At 38.7% G+C, this 15940-nt stretch overlaps 1 protein-coding gene across 6 annotated transcripts in view; it reads right to left on the bottom strand.

Moving 5' to 3' along the window:
- Positions 1 to 3896: 3896 nt before the first annotated feature.
- LOC126272187 (cap-specific mRNA (nucleoside-2'-O-)-methyltransferase 2) overlaps positions 3897 to 15940 on the bottom strand; it is a 298755-nt gene continuing 286711 nt past the window's right edge. For all 6 annotated transcript variants that reach the window (XM_049974866.1, XM_049974867.1, XM_049974862.1 and 3 more), the window contains one exon: positions 3897 to 4175. In XM_049974866.1, the coding sequence (XP_049830823.1) occupies positions 4006 to 4175 (170 nt within the window). In that variant the 3' untranslated portion in view covers positions 3897 to 4005. The remainder of the gene's footprint in view (positions 4176 to 15940) is intronic.

Here is a 15940-nt window from a genome sequence, read left to right as displayed (position 1 = left end):
TACTGTTGTTGTTGTTGTTGTGGTCTTCAGTCCTGAGACTGGTTTGATGCAGCTCTCCATGCTACTCTATCCTGTGCAAGCTTCTTCATCTCCCAGTACCTACTGCAACCTACATCCTTCTGAATCTGCTTAGTGTACTCATCTCTCGGTCTCCCTCTACGATTTTTACCCTCCACACTGCCCTCCAATGCTAAATTTGTGATCCCTTGATGCCTCAAAACATGTCCTACCAACCGATCCCTTCTTCTAGTCAAGTTGTGCCACAAACTTCTCTTCTCCCCAATCCTATTCAATACCTCCTCATTAGTTACGTGATCTATCCACCTTATCTTCAGTATTCTTCTGTAGCACCACATTTCGAAAGCTTCTATTCTCTTCTTGTCCAAACTAGTTATCGTCCATGTTTCACTTCCATACATGGCTACACTCCAAACAAATATTTTCAGAAATGACTTCCTGACACTTAAATCTATATTCGATGTTAACAAATTTCTCTTCTTCAGAAACGCTTTCCTTGCCATTGCCAGTCTACATTTTATATCCTCTCTACTTCGACCATCATCAGTTATTTTACTTCCTAAATAGCAAAACTCCTTTACTACTTTAAGTGTCTCATTTCCTAATCTAATTCCCTCAGCATCACCCGATTTAATTGGACTACATTCCATTATCCTCGTTTTGCTTTTGTTGATGTTCATCTTATATCCTCCTTTCAAGACACTGTCCATTCCGTTCAACTGCTCTTCCAAGTCCTTTGCCGTCTCTGACAGAATTACGATGTCATCGGCGAACCTCAAAGTTTTTACTTCGTCTCCATGAATTTTAATACCTACTCCAAATTTTTCTTTTGTTTCCTTTACTGCTTGCTCAATATACAGATTGAATAACATCGGGGAGAGGCTACAACCCTGTCTCACTCCTTTCCCAACCACTGCTTCCCTTTCATGCCCCTCGACTCTTATTACTGCCATCTGGTTTCTGTACAAATTGTAAATAGCCTTTCGCTCCCTGTATTTTACCCCCGCCACCTTTAGAATTTGAAAAAGAGTATTCCAGTCAACATTGTCAAAAGCTTTCTCTAAGTCTACAAATGCTAGAAATGTAGGTTTGCCTTTACTTAATCTTTCTTCTAAGATAAGTCGTAAGGTCAGTATTGCCTCACGTGTTCCAACATTTCGACGGAATCCAAACTGATCCTCCCCGAGGTCCGCATCTACCAGTTTTTCCATTCGTCTGTAAAGAATTCGCGTTAGTATTTTGCAGCTGTGACTTATTAAACTGATAGTTCGGTAATTTTCACATCTGTCAGCACCTGCTTTCTTTGGGATTGGAATTATTATATTCTTCTTGAAGTCTGAGGGTATTTCGCCTGTCTCATACATCTTGCTCACCAGCTGGTAGAGTTTTGTCATGACTGGCTCTCCCAAGGCCGTCAGTAGTTCTAATGGAATGTTGTCTACTCCGGGGGCCTTGTTTCGACTCAGGTCTTTCAGTGCTCTGTCAAACTCTTCACGCAGTATCGTATCACCCATTTCGTCTTCATCTACATCCTCTTCCATTTCCATAATATTGTCCTCAAGTACATCACCCTTGTATAAACCTTCTATATACTCCTTCCACCTTTCTGCCTTCCCTTCTTTGCTTAGAACTGGGTTGCCATCTCAGCTCTTGATATTCATACACGTGGTTCTCTTCTCTCCAAAGGTCTCTTTAATTTTCCTGTAGGCAGTATCTATCTTACCCCTAGTGAGATAAGCTTCTACATCCTTACATTTGTCCTCTAGCCATCCCTGTTTAGCCATTTTGCACTTCCTGTAGATTCCAGCTCAGATACTATGCACCTCTTTATGACGTCAGTGCACAGTGGTGGGCAATTGTGTTGAATCACAGTATTTTTTTCATTCTTTTCTTGTATGTATGGTTATGTAATCTGCATGGGTTACAAACACAAACAATAAATTAATGAGTTGTTTTGTGGCAGGCATAATGTTTTGATACATCTGCATGAAACAAAATAAGAAATATGCTCTCCAATTTATTAATTCCTGTAACTTCAACTTTTTTTTTTTTTTTTTTTTTTTTTTTTTTTTTTTTTTTTTTTTTTTTTTTAAAGTTGTAGCATGCAGACATATGCTTAGATCCATTGTACCAGCATTGTTACAAAATGTGTATTTCAGCCATACATTAAAAGTATTATAACAAATTATTATAAAGGCAAAATTTATTCAAACATTTAAGATGTCCATCCCTGTTTGTTCATCATTTCATCCACTGCTGAGAACCTGCATCAAGAGGTTTGGAGAAGACAAGATGAATTTAAGTCAACAATGGAGGAGCGATCCTCCATCGACACTGTCATAATCAAGACTACACATAATGGTATTTAATGTGAAGCAGTGCATAATGTAATTATGACTATTGACCTTGAATGTATTGATATTGAAGGTCTGTTGATATTGGTATCATTTAAAGTTCACCCAGCATTGTGTACAGATTCATAAATTACCTTCCAATTTCTTTCAACTTTCTTTCCAATCAATTTTCCCAATTATTCAAGCAATTATTATTTCCAGTTTCCATTATTTCCCCACACACATATACCTATTCTAAATCTGCCCCGAGTGGCTGACCGACCTCCACAGCCTCCTCCCAGACCTTCAAGATCATCTGCTCTTCCCACTTCTGGTTCTCTTTCCTTGCCTCTACCCTCATATGATATTATGCCTTACTCACCCTACTCCGTTCTCATTTCCAGTCCTCTGCCAGTTCATCAGTGCTCAGTTGTGGGACAGCCATAGACAGCAGACAGAGGTGGCACTGCAAGGAAATAGGTGCCACTTTACCCAGGACCATCTACCTGCGTCAATGCCACCTGTGGCCAGTCTCCAGCAATGACATCACTCTCTGGGTAACTTTTGTCCTATTCTGTAGTGAAGGCCAACACGGAGCTTTGTGTGACACAGGGGCCATCTACCAGTGGCACCACAGAAGACATGGATGTTGCCTTCTCAGGTGCTGAGCACCATCCCATGCACTGAGGGAGGGAAGCTGGTTTGGTACTGACTTTCAGGTGTCCTGACAAAAGGAGAAGACTCTGGTAGTCTGTGGTTACCACCTCAGTTGCACTGGCAACTCAATATCTGTTGAAATTCATCAGGGAGTGAGGTGCCAGCTCATCACAGGTTATTCAATCAGTCCACGCTGGACCATGGCAGCACATTTGGACAACAATGACAGCCATGCATGAAGAGCGACATGTGCAGCCACCATCCAGTGTCGCCACGTGGAAACATCTAATATTTTTCTACTTAACCCTAGAGCAGAGAGACCTCAATCTCATTTTGTTCGATTTCATGAACTAGCCAACTTTACTCCGCTCATGGATCTGTTGTCCAACTGGCAGCGATCGGGCAACAAAAAAGGACAAGGTACTGATCATCTAATTGATTTCGCCATTCACTTTCTTAAGTGTGTGTGTTGCACACGGGGACCAGCAGTGTGGCTTGCCAGCTGCTAGGGATACCAGCAGACATTAAGCCGGACTGGCAGTAGAAGGTGACTGTGTCAAGCTGCGCCTCAGTGCATCCACACATTGGTCACTAAGGCTGCCATTGCTAAACATTCTGTAGACATAACCCCAAATAAACGTTTGAAAATATTTCAATTATTCAAGTTTTTCGATCATTCATGCATCTCATCCAAGGGTACACTGGACTTGTCTTACCTGAGCATGAAATACAGCACTAACTTCTTTAAATTTTTTAATGTGCATTTTTATTAAGTTCCTGATTGGTGTGGAATGTTCTCAGAAAATTAATTTCAAATGAAACAGGTTTTTTTTCATCTCATACAAATGTGAAAAATGGTGGTGATAATTACAAAAATGTCTTACTTCATTCATACTGATAGTTTCTTCTTTACTTAATTATATACAAGAACTATTTACATCAGTCCCTATTCAATAAAAGATAAATGTCTTGGCAGCAATAACTCAAGACACTATCATCACAATACTGCATTGACAACATGTATAATTCGTTCCTTGACACACAGATTATTTATGTGCGTTACACATCTATGAAAATCTATGTTGACATTTGTTTTTTCTTCACTCTGGTCTTCCTGTCTCTCATCACTTCCAGGTTGTGTTTCATCAGTTTCTTCCTGTTCATATCCTAGAAACAGAAAATCAAGAGTGCTGTTTAATTACCAAAAATAAAATTACATACATGGAGCATTTCTCAGGTATATGCATTTTCCCTCACACATATACAACACAACAGGCAACATGAATCTGAGATGTTACAAAAACCACACAGGTTTTTAATTTGGCAATAATGGAGAAAACCATTTTTAGTCTTGCAGCATTTTGTCAGTCACACATGTTAAAAGATGTTAAAAGTAATAATAATAATGACCGTATGGCATTGGTGGCCGGGAGATCCCTCACGGGGCAGTTCGGCCGCCGCTCCACAAGTTCTTTAACGCCACTACGGCGACTTGCGAGTGAATGAGGATGAAATGATGATGACAGACACACAACACCCAGTCATCTTAAGCCAGAGAAAATCCCTGACCCCGCCGGGAATCGAACCTGGGACCCCGTGCACAGGAAGCGAGAATGCTACCGCAAGACCAAGAGCCGCGGACATGCTAAAAGTACAGATGATATTGTAGATACAGAATTTCACTACTGTCTACAAAAATTTGTTTCACACTCACAGTGATGCTTACACTATTAATTTCTGAGAATTATTTTTTCGGTATGCCAAGTGGTAAACAATTAGTAAAAATTTGTGAATGAAAGCAGGGAATATGCTAAATTTAAAAGGATTAACATACAGTGTTCACTTAACCATTCACTGTGTTGAAACTGCCAATACAACATTCTGCATAGCTTTTGAACAGAAAAAAATGATGAATAGCTCTTGAACACATGGTAACATATTAAGTTTTTCATAGTTGTCTTTGCCTTGATAAAATGAATCTGGAGAATATCTGCTCCACACCACCACAATTCCACAGGAAACGCCTACTACTGTGCCCATATACCCACTGTTCAAACTGATAAAAACAACAAAACAAAAACTGCTCAACCACAGACTAGCATCATCACACTGAAGTCTACAAATCATGCAGAATTACTGAAAAATACATCCCGCCTTTACAACTTCTCCATCAGATGTAAAAATTCGATTATGCATGCTGACCTGATCCCCAGTACCACATTCCACAACAATACTTCCCCTGGATGCAATATTTCTGCATGGAATATTCCCTCTCTTAGAACCTACAGCAAACTGTTGATCTCATTCATCACAATTAACTAATTTATTTTCACCAAGTACTTGTAATTCAACGTGACTAGCCATTCAGCAGCGTAACACTACTGCCCATGAATATTCCTAAGGCTGAAAGTATAGTTATGTTAAGGCTACAACAGAGATTATGCAGTACATCTGGCAGTATGTGTCACAACATAAAATGACATAATGTTACAAACAAAAGAGAAACCATGCTATTATCAACTTTCCTTTTAAAACTGCTAGTTTGGGATTCCAGCCTACAATAAATCCTTTGCTATAACATGGTTACTGTCAAGTGTACACTCGCTTCTGATTACATTCAGCTTCTTGTGAGGGCAGTAGCCCCTAGTGGGTTTTAGAGTAGCCCATCCTCTAGTTGGAGTTCTTAAAAGCATAGATCTGTATTGTATAGATCTGTGTGTATAGTTATGAGAAAAATGTTGGTGAATGATACTGCTAAATTGCAAGCATAAGGAAATGTATAACAAATCAGATAATAGGTAAGGTTGCGCACTGAAAACAGCTATAAATAATAATAATAATAATAATAATAATAATAGACGCGTTTTGCGAGATATGCTTCCTGCAACCACTATAGAAAGAAAACAAAGACAGAGGATGAGATGGTCAGATGAAGTTAACCGAAACCTCATGTTCTGTTATTACCAAGCAACAGACTTAGGAACCAACACAACTGAATACAGATCACAAGTATACACAACATTTATTACCAGATACCCAGAATTAAAATTTTTAACAGAAAAACAACTAGCTGATCAGATCCGTGTAATAATAAAAAATAACAGGATATCCCAGTCAGAATTAGAAAACATCAAACAAGTACAACAAATACTGGAACAAAATAATGTGTAATCAGAAGAAGAAGAAGAAAATACAGTAATGGACTCAAACATCCCAGAGCAAACAAACAAAGAACAACACACATCAATTAAACAATCAGAGGAAAACGAAATCTTAAGACAGCCACCAGAACAAGCACAAATAGAACACGAAGTGACACATGTTAGATATAGAAGAAAAATTTCAGCTGACATATATAGAATACAAAGACACAAATACAGACATTAAACCATTCTTGCATAGACCACCAAATAACCCACAAGTCGAAACAACAACTACTATCAACACAATCATACACAACAAAATAAATGAAAATACAACTACGGAAGAGATACAACTACTGGCTTATATAGGATCACTCACTACACTAAATATACACACTAGGCAGAAATCAGAACCAACCAACACACAGAAGAAATCCACAAAACCAGCATGGCAACACAGCCTGCAGATCAGAATAGAAAAACTGAAAAAAGACATCGGACAGCTAACACAATTTATAAGAAATGAAATATCAGACAAAAAATGAAAAAGGTTAGGTAAAATCTCACAACAAGAAGCGATAGGGCAATTAGATGAAAAGAAGCAGAAATTACAAGCATAGGCCAAACGACTTAGAAGATACAAAAAACGTGAAAATAGAAGGAAACAAAACCAAACATTCAACACAAACTTAAAGAACTTTTACCAGACAATAGATAACACACACATTAAAATAGACAATCCATCAAACATAACAGACATGGAACACTTCTGGAGCAACATACAGTCAAACCCGGTACAGCATAACAGGCATGCACGGTGGATATAAGCAGAAACAGACACATACAAGATGATACCACAAATGCCTGAGGTGATAATTTTGCAACATGAAGTCACCCAAGCAATTAATTCTACTCACAATTGGAAAGCCCCTGGAAAAGATAAAACAACAAATTTCTGGCTAAAGAAGTTCACCTCAACATATTCACATCTAACTAAATTATTTAAAATTAATGATGATGTAAATAAAATAGAAAGAAACTTCCACATGGGAAAAATATATTAAAAACAAAGATTCCAAGACTTACCAAGCAGGAAAGTGCCGGTAGATAGGCACAATGAATAAAACACACAAACACACACACAGAATTTCGAGCTTTCGCAACCGGAGGCTGCTTCGTCAGGAAGGAGGGAAGGAAAAGGAAAGATGAAAGGATGTGGGTTTTAAGGGAGAGAGTAAGGAGTCATTCCAATCCCGGGAGCGAAGAGACTTACCTTAGGAGGAAAAAAGGATAGGTATATACTAGCGCACCCAAACACACACACACACACACACACACACACACACACACACACACACAGACACAAGCCTTCGTCCTGACAAAGCAGCTGCCGGTTGCGAAGCCCAGGTTTTAAGGTTGATTGCCGTTCTCAACACAGGCTCTCTAATTACAATGTCGACATCCAGAAAGTGATTAGCAAAAATGTGATGCCTCTAATTAAAGTTCACTGTGCCCACTGTGATGGAGAAATAAAGTTATTGATCATTGAAGTTAATTACGCTGAGGATGTAGGATGATGTCTGGAATTCATAGAAAATGCAGTTTACTATAACAGTTTTCACTATATTCTGTAAACGATAAAGTGTAAAGTTCTAGACAAATGTTTAACCTAGCAATGCTACTATCATCTATTGTACTATCAGAGTTCTTTAGAGTCTATTGCGCGTATCCTATTATCCCTAGGTAACGAAACTGTTCAATAACTGTTATCGATGCAAATGTTCAAAGTGAATGCTCGCTAAAATTTGATGTTAATACTCATCAAATGCCACGCCAGTAATGGTAGAAGGTCTGTCCTGTGGCAACACGTGAAAATACGACATACGCAAACTGAGAATAAATCACTGAAGTTGTTTCGCAATTAACACCAACCTATCCGAACTCCGGAGATGGGAACTTGACCTTCAATATATCCTCTCTTCTCGTTATCCACCAGGCCTCAATCTCCGCTAATTTCAAGTTGCTGCCACTCATACCTCATCTGTCTTTCATCAACATCTTTGCCTCCACACTTCCGCCTCGACTTACATCTCTGCCCTTACTCTTTGCCTTTAAATATGTCTGCTTGTGTCTGTGTATGTATGGGTGGATATGTGTGTGTGTGTGTGTGTGTGTGTGTGTGTGTGTGTGTGTGTGTGTGTGTGTGTGTGTGTGTGTGCGCGCGCGCGCTCGAGTATATACCTATCCTTTTTTCCCCCTAAGGTAAGTCTTTCCGCTCCCGGGATTGGAATGACTCCTTACACTCTCCCTTAAAACCCACATCCTTTCATCTTTCCTTTTTCTTCCCTCTTTCCTGACAAAGCAGCCGCTGGTTGCGAAAGCTCGAAATTCTGTGTTTGTGTTTGTGTGTTTTATTCATTGTGCCTATCTACCGGTGCTTTCCCGCTTGGTAAGTCTTGGAATCTTTGTTTTTAATATAAATTATTTAAAAGTTACATTGTAGACCCATACACATTCCCTGATACACTTACAAATGGAATAACTTATCTGAAACCTAAAGATCAAGCAGACACAGGAAACCCAGCAAAATATCGCCCCATAACATGCCTACCAACAATATATAAAATATTAACTTCAGTCATTACACAAAAATTAATGACACATACAACACAGAACAAAATTATAAATGAAGAACAAAAAGGCTGTTGCAAAGGAGCACAAGGATGTAAAGAGCAACTTGTAATAGAGCAGAGGTGACGTATCAAGCTAAAACTAAACAAAGGTCGCTACACTATGCATACCCTGATTACCAAAAAGCTTTTGATAGTGTACCCCACTCATGGTTACTACAAAGATTGGAAATATACCAAGTAGATCCTAAATTGATACAGTTCCTAAACATAGTAATGAAAAATTGGAAAACCACACTTAATATCCAAACAAATTCCAATAATATTACATCACAGCCAATGCAGATTAAGTGTGGAATATACCAAGAAGACTCATTAAGTCCTTTCTGGTTCTGCCTTGCTCTGAACCCACTATCCAACATGCTAAATAATACAAATTATGGATACAATATTACTGGAACATACCAACACAAAATCAGACATTTGCTGTACATGGATGATCTAAAACTACTGGCAGCAACAAATCAACAACTCAACCAATTACTAAAGATAACAGAAGTATTCAGCAATGATATAAATATGGCTTTTGGAACAGACAAATGTAAGAAAAATAGCATAGTCGAGGGAAAACACACTAAACAAGAAGATTACATACTGGATAACCACAGCGACTGCATAGAAGCGATGGAAAAAACAGATGCCTATAAATACCTAGGATATAGACAAAAAATAGGAAGGGAGAATACAAATATTAAAGAAGAACTAAAAGAAAAATATAGAAAATGACTAACAAAAATACTGAAAACAGAATTGACAGCAAGAAACAAGACAAAAGCTATAAATACTTATGCTATATCAATATTGACCTGCTCATTTGGAGTAGTGAAATGGTCTAACACAGACTAGAATCACTCAATACACTTACACGATCACAATGCCACAAATATAGAATACATCACATACATACAGCAACAGAAAGATTCACATTAAGCAGAAAGGAAGGAGGAAGGGGATTTATGGACGGACATAAAAAACCTACATTATGGACAGGTAGACAATTTAAGAAAATTCTTTATAGAACGAGCAGAAACTAGCAAAATACACAAAGCAATCACTCATATAAATACATCGGCTACACCACTGCAATTTCATAACGACTTCTACAACCCTTTAGATCACATAACATCAACAGATACGAAGAAAGTAAATTGGAAAAAGGAAACACTACATGGCAAACACTCGTATCATATTAAAGATCCCAATACCGCAACAGATAAATGCAGACTTTGCGAACAACAAATAGAAACAGTAGATCACATCACAATTGGATGTACAATACTAGCAAATACAGAATACCCTAGAACACATGACAATGTAGCAAAAATAATACATCAACAACTTGCCATACAACATAAACTAATAAAACAACACGTTCCCACATACAAGTATGCACCACAAAATGAACTGGAGAATGATGAATACAAATTACACTGGAACAGAACCATTATAACAGATAAAACAACACCACATAACAAACCTGATATTTATACTCACCAATAAAAAGAAGAAATCAACACAACTAATCGAAATATCCATACCAAATACAACAAATATACAAAAGAAAACAGGAGAAAAAATTGAAAAATACATTCAACTGGCCCAATTATACTATCAACTACAGGAGTCATACCACACAATTTCCACCAGTACATCAATGCAATACAGCTACATCCAAACTTATATATACAACTACAGGAATCTGTAATTATTTATACATGTTCAATTACCCGAAAGTTCCTAAATGCAATGTAACATATACCGTACAGTTAAAAGGAAGTCACGCTTGAGCAAGGTCCGCGTACTTTCCATTTTTCACCAGACGTAACGTCTGAGAAAGGAAAGAATAATAACAACAATCAGTGTGGAAATTCAAAGTAAAACTGGGGGGGGGGGGGGGGGGGAATCAGTTATAAAACTGAACAATCCAGCTCGTAATCTAACTTGAATAATAATTTGCCTCTTGGTTTGTGCGTGTGTGTGTTCCTCCATGCATATGCATGTTTTGTGTTGACTAGAACTGCTCATTTTGTATTTTATATACAGTGCTTAGCTACCACTTCTGATGCAAAAAGTATGCAATTTTTAAGGATCTTTGACAATGACGAGCAAGCAATCGTACACTGAGAATTGTGATAAGTGATATTTTCCTGAAAATGCCCATTCAGCTGATATTTGGCTGAACTTCAACTATGGAATCTGGATCAAATTGAGCGAAGCATGTGTGTTAAATATTGAAATTTTACATAACACTGATGAAGAAACAATACCATATAAGTAACAAAACATGAAATTTGCATTCTTGCACTACAGTGATGTTCTGGATCATAAAAAATTTAAACAAAGAAAACACTTCTAATAATTTCCGGGTATGCAGCCGGATCCCGTCGACATTCTGCCCCGATATTTCGGCCCAGAGACGTCCGGCCATCATCAAGTGAGTAAACTAGTGAAGAGCCCAGGTGCAGTCGCGGTATTTATACCGATTCTCGCACATGTCAACACGTGCGCGAGAATCGATATAAATACCGCGACTGCACCTGGGCTCTTCACTAGTTGTGTACTCACCTGATGATGGCCGGACGTCTCTGGGCCGAAATATCGTGGCAGAATGTCGACGGGATCCGGCTGCATACCCGGAAATTATTAGAAGAACAAATACGCCGGGAAAATTTCAGAAGTCACAAAGAAAACACTCTTTTAGAAAGCTTAATTACTGCAGATATGTGGAATTGTCTCAGTATTTACGGGTGAGGAATGTTATTTACACACTATTTGTCAATCTCCTGTGTGACCTACTACTTTTACATTGTTGTTGGTACTGAATAAAGTAATAAAATTACTTTGGAAAGATTTTATAGAATGGCTTCACAGAGACAATTTCAAATATATACACAGTTCACATGGATCTGATTATATATGTAGGTTTTTTCGAGAAAAACTGCCGAACAAAGAACTGCACCACACTGTCCCTCTTAAAACAATAAATACCAAGATGATAATTTTTAAGGAATATTGTCATAATAGCAACGACAATCCTGAAGAACAATGGTCTTAAGTTGTAAATGATATCATTTGGCTTTCTTGACACTCAGTCTTTCTTTATACAGTTTTTGGAAGAATCCTTCTCCAGAAATTTTGCTCTGACATCCTGGCATTTCTTGCCACACTTCGTTGAAAGTGCACCTGTAGTAAATAATATTGTTTGGCTAGTACTGTATCACCCTCAGGTCCATAACGTTGGCTCATTCTTTGCAGCTCTTCCTGGCCAAATTGAGTCATACAGCCATACACTTTTCTCTGCATAGTTAGTGAAAAAGGCGTAACCTGGGTAGTATACTTTTTAAGATCATGGCTTTCTTGTCGCCTCTGGATATCAAGGCACACTGGCTAGGTAGTGTAACTTCACGTCTTTTGAGCTGGCACTTGATGGAACTGTGAACTGAGTCACATTCCATCTGAGTATAACTTTTCTCCACGAACTTTTGCATAATAAATACTCCTGAACCAAATCTTAACATAATATCATTCTATTATCATCAACTATTAGATATTTTACAGCCGTTGCTTTTTGCAGTGATTTGTTGCCAATACTGTAATACAACAGCAATGAATCTCTTCACTTATGCTGGCTGCTGTGGCTGAGCGGTTCTAGGCGCTTGAGTCTGGAACTGCGTGACCGCTACGGTCACAGGTTGTAATCCTTGATAATATCACATTTCTATTCTGATATGTGCACCCATCAGAACACAAAATGACAGGGACAGGATTTTCCTTAATTGTTATGGATAGTGTGTCCATGAGACAAGAGACAAAACTTGCAATCAAATTGCCTTGCATTTCACTGAACCAGTAACACACTGCATCATGACTTTGCACATTGTACATTGTAAAGTTATGGACAGCCAACTTTGTTTTATAATAAACTGCACTTGCCTGTAAAAGTGGTGCCACTTTCATGGCCTGAAAGTCCATGGTGCGTAGACTGTGCAGAGCTTCCACTGGGCATTTTTCTTATCTAGATGTACCTGCAACCTCTATTGCTTTTTCCATTGTATGTGCTGCTTCCACATGTCTTCACTCAAGTTTCCAAGCCTGTAACTACAACACAAGTCACACTTGTCTTTCTTGGGAGGAAAATAAGCTACAGTTACCCTCTTGGAAAATGAAGTTAAAGGGGGCCCAATTTAATGGTGAAATCTGTTCCGTACTTTATTTTTCAGTGTATAGTTCATACAGCTGTTGTTTGCTTTGTACAATATGCTCAAGATACAGCTTGGAGGAGGATTTCCTGCAGTAATGTGATGGCAGTTTTGAAAGACAGTCCATGAATTCTTTGTTGAAGTTTTTGTTAGCTTTCTTTTCATTTACTTTATTCAGGAATGTGATGATTCATAATCAGGGCTCATCTCATGTGGAATTAACTCACTGTCCATTCATTTACGTCAACGAGTATTGGGAGACACTTTTTTGTGTACTTGATGTTTTCCCATGTTATTTCTCAGATAAAAAAGCAGCATGCCTTTTCTCCTGGGTTCACCAGTGTTCTTTCCTGGATGTTTAGTTGAAATTATGTTTACAAGATTGATTACATAATCTCCATCTGATTCCATGGCACTGTTTCCCAGAAAGTATTAAAAATTGCCTGCCTGTCACCAGCAGAAATTTGATGACACTTCCCCTGAACAGATTTCACACACATCTTTGAAGTACACGTTGGACCTAATATTCATGCCTCTCTTGGACTATTATGAGTATTTTTTCCATTTTGACTTCTCTTATATCCAATATACACTTGTCTGTCCATTCTCAGAATTTTGTTGACTAGCTAGCCGCTGTGGCCAAGTGGTTCTAGGCACTCCAGTCCAGAACCACGCGGCTGCTACAGTTGCAGGTTTGCATCCTGCCTCCGGGCATGGATGTATGTGATGTCCTTAGGTTAGGTAGGTTTAAGTAGTTCTAAGTCCAGGGGACTGATGACCTCATACATTAAGTCCCATAGCGCTTAGAGCCATTTGAACCATTTTTGTTGGCGTTTTTCTTCCAGTCTTCTGGGCAGGTCTTAGATTTCTTTTTCCTGTCACTACTTAAGGTACCACAAAATTCTTAGGCCCCACTTTCAACATCCTTGCTTCCGTCAAATTATCCATTGCATGGATACATGTAAACAGTTCAGCTCGCTGAGCTTGTTTTGAGTCTGTAACAGCTTTCTGAGTCATTAGAGCCTCTGATGAAGTCTCAAGTGGTGGAAGATGAAACATTAAGCAGAAACTTATGCCTTGGAATATGGCCTTATGCCCATGAATAAAATATCAGGATTATCGCAAATACCAGCCACGAAAGACTACATTGTATGATTTGAACACATTGCTTGTTTTCAAAACATTACTTGCACCTTAATCATGTCAATTATCATGAAGCAATTTAATATTGCTGTTACCAATAGCTCGCAGTTATAAATTTAATATATTTACCTACAATAGGTCTTCTGCACTCAGTTGCCTGACTACATGGTTCTTTCTGTGAGAGCTGGCTTATACAAGGTGCAGTGTGCTAGCTACCTTATTTGAAACATGCACTATAAAGCCACCGTTACTCACTGCTGCATGGGGTTGAGCACTTAAGACAGAACCTAATTATTATCATTTTTTTTGTTAAGGTCAGTTTAGTAGTGACCATGCAGTAGTAGAAAGAGGAGTGCTTGTTTATTGTGACAACATAGTGTTCCAATGGTCATTTGGTCATTGCAAACCAGCGTGCATTTAGTGAAAAGTTTAATATCATCTTCCTGCAGGTTGTGTTCCTGATCAAAAATCGATTGTTGTGTGGGTGGACACATTTCTGGATACTGGTAGTGTGCAGAAAAAGAAACTAGGACCTTCAAGAACCACTGGGACACCAGAAAAGTCAAGAAAGTAAAGCTGGTACTTATGAATTTCCCCAAGCAATCTGCACATGACCATGCAGATGCTCTTGCAATCTCCAATCACACAGTGATACAAATTCTTCTGAAGACCTGAAATTTCATCCATACAAACTGGCAGCAGTGTACACATTTAATCCAAGTGATTTTGTTTCATGGAAAAATGCACGTGAAGCCTTGAGAAATTCACAAAATCCTTGTGTTCTTCACCTATGAGACACATTTTCATTTGTCTGGATGTGTGAATGACCAGCCTGTTCCTACAGAACTGAGATTGGAGTGCACTATTTAAAATTGGCATTATTGGCCCATGGTTTGTCGATAACAACAATTGGGCAGTTATGGTCACTTCTGATCATTATGTCTACATGACTGAGGAGTTTTTCTTCTTGAAATTGAAGAAATGGATGTGGCGGATGTCTTGTTCCAACAAGACCATACTATGGCTCACACAGAATGAACATAAATGACAATCTTGTCTGAACAGTTCCCTGACCATCTCATCTCTTTGAGAGGCAATATTCAGTGGCCTGCATGCTCACCAGATTTGGCCCCTTTTTGGTGCTATCTTAAATCCTTGGTGTATACCAATTGTCCACAGACCCTGGGTGAGCTGTGGAACAGGATTTGTACTGCTATTGCCAACATAGACGAAGACATGCTGGACAAAGTCAACCAGAACTTGTGTTTTTGATTCTCCAAATGCATTGACTAGAATGGAGCCAATCTTAAAGATGTTGTTGTTGTTGTTGTTGTCTTCAGTCCTGAGACTGGTTTGATGCAGCTCTCCATGCTACTCTATCCTGTGCAAGCTGCTTCATCTCCCAGTACCTACTGCATCCTACATCCTTCTGAATCTGCTTAGTGTACTCATCTCTCGGTCTCCCTCTACGATTTTTACCCTCCACGCTGCCCTCCAATGCTAAATTTGTGATCCCTTGGTGTCTCAAAACATGTCCTACCAACCGATCCCTTCTTCTAGTCAAGTTGTGCCACAAACTTCTCTTCTCCCCAATCCTATTCAATACCTCCTCATTAGTTACGTGATCTATCCACCTTATCTTCAGTATTCTTCTGTAGCACCACATTTCGAAAGCTTCTATTCTCTTCTTGTCCAAACTAGTTATCGTCCATGTTTCACTTCCATACATGGCTACACTCCAAACAAATACTTTCAGA

This window comes from Schistocerca gregaria, chromosome 5, assembly GCF_023897955.1.
Source record: "Schistocerca gregaria isolate iqSchGreg1 chromosome 5, iqSchGreg1.2, whole genome shotgun sequence".
NCBI lineage: Eukaryota > Metazoa > Arthropoda > Insecta > Orthoptera > Acrididae > Schistocerca > Schistocerca gregaria.
Note: the sequence above shows the minus strand (reverse complement) of the source record. Positions and strands in the feature narration are given on the sequence as shown.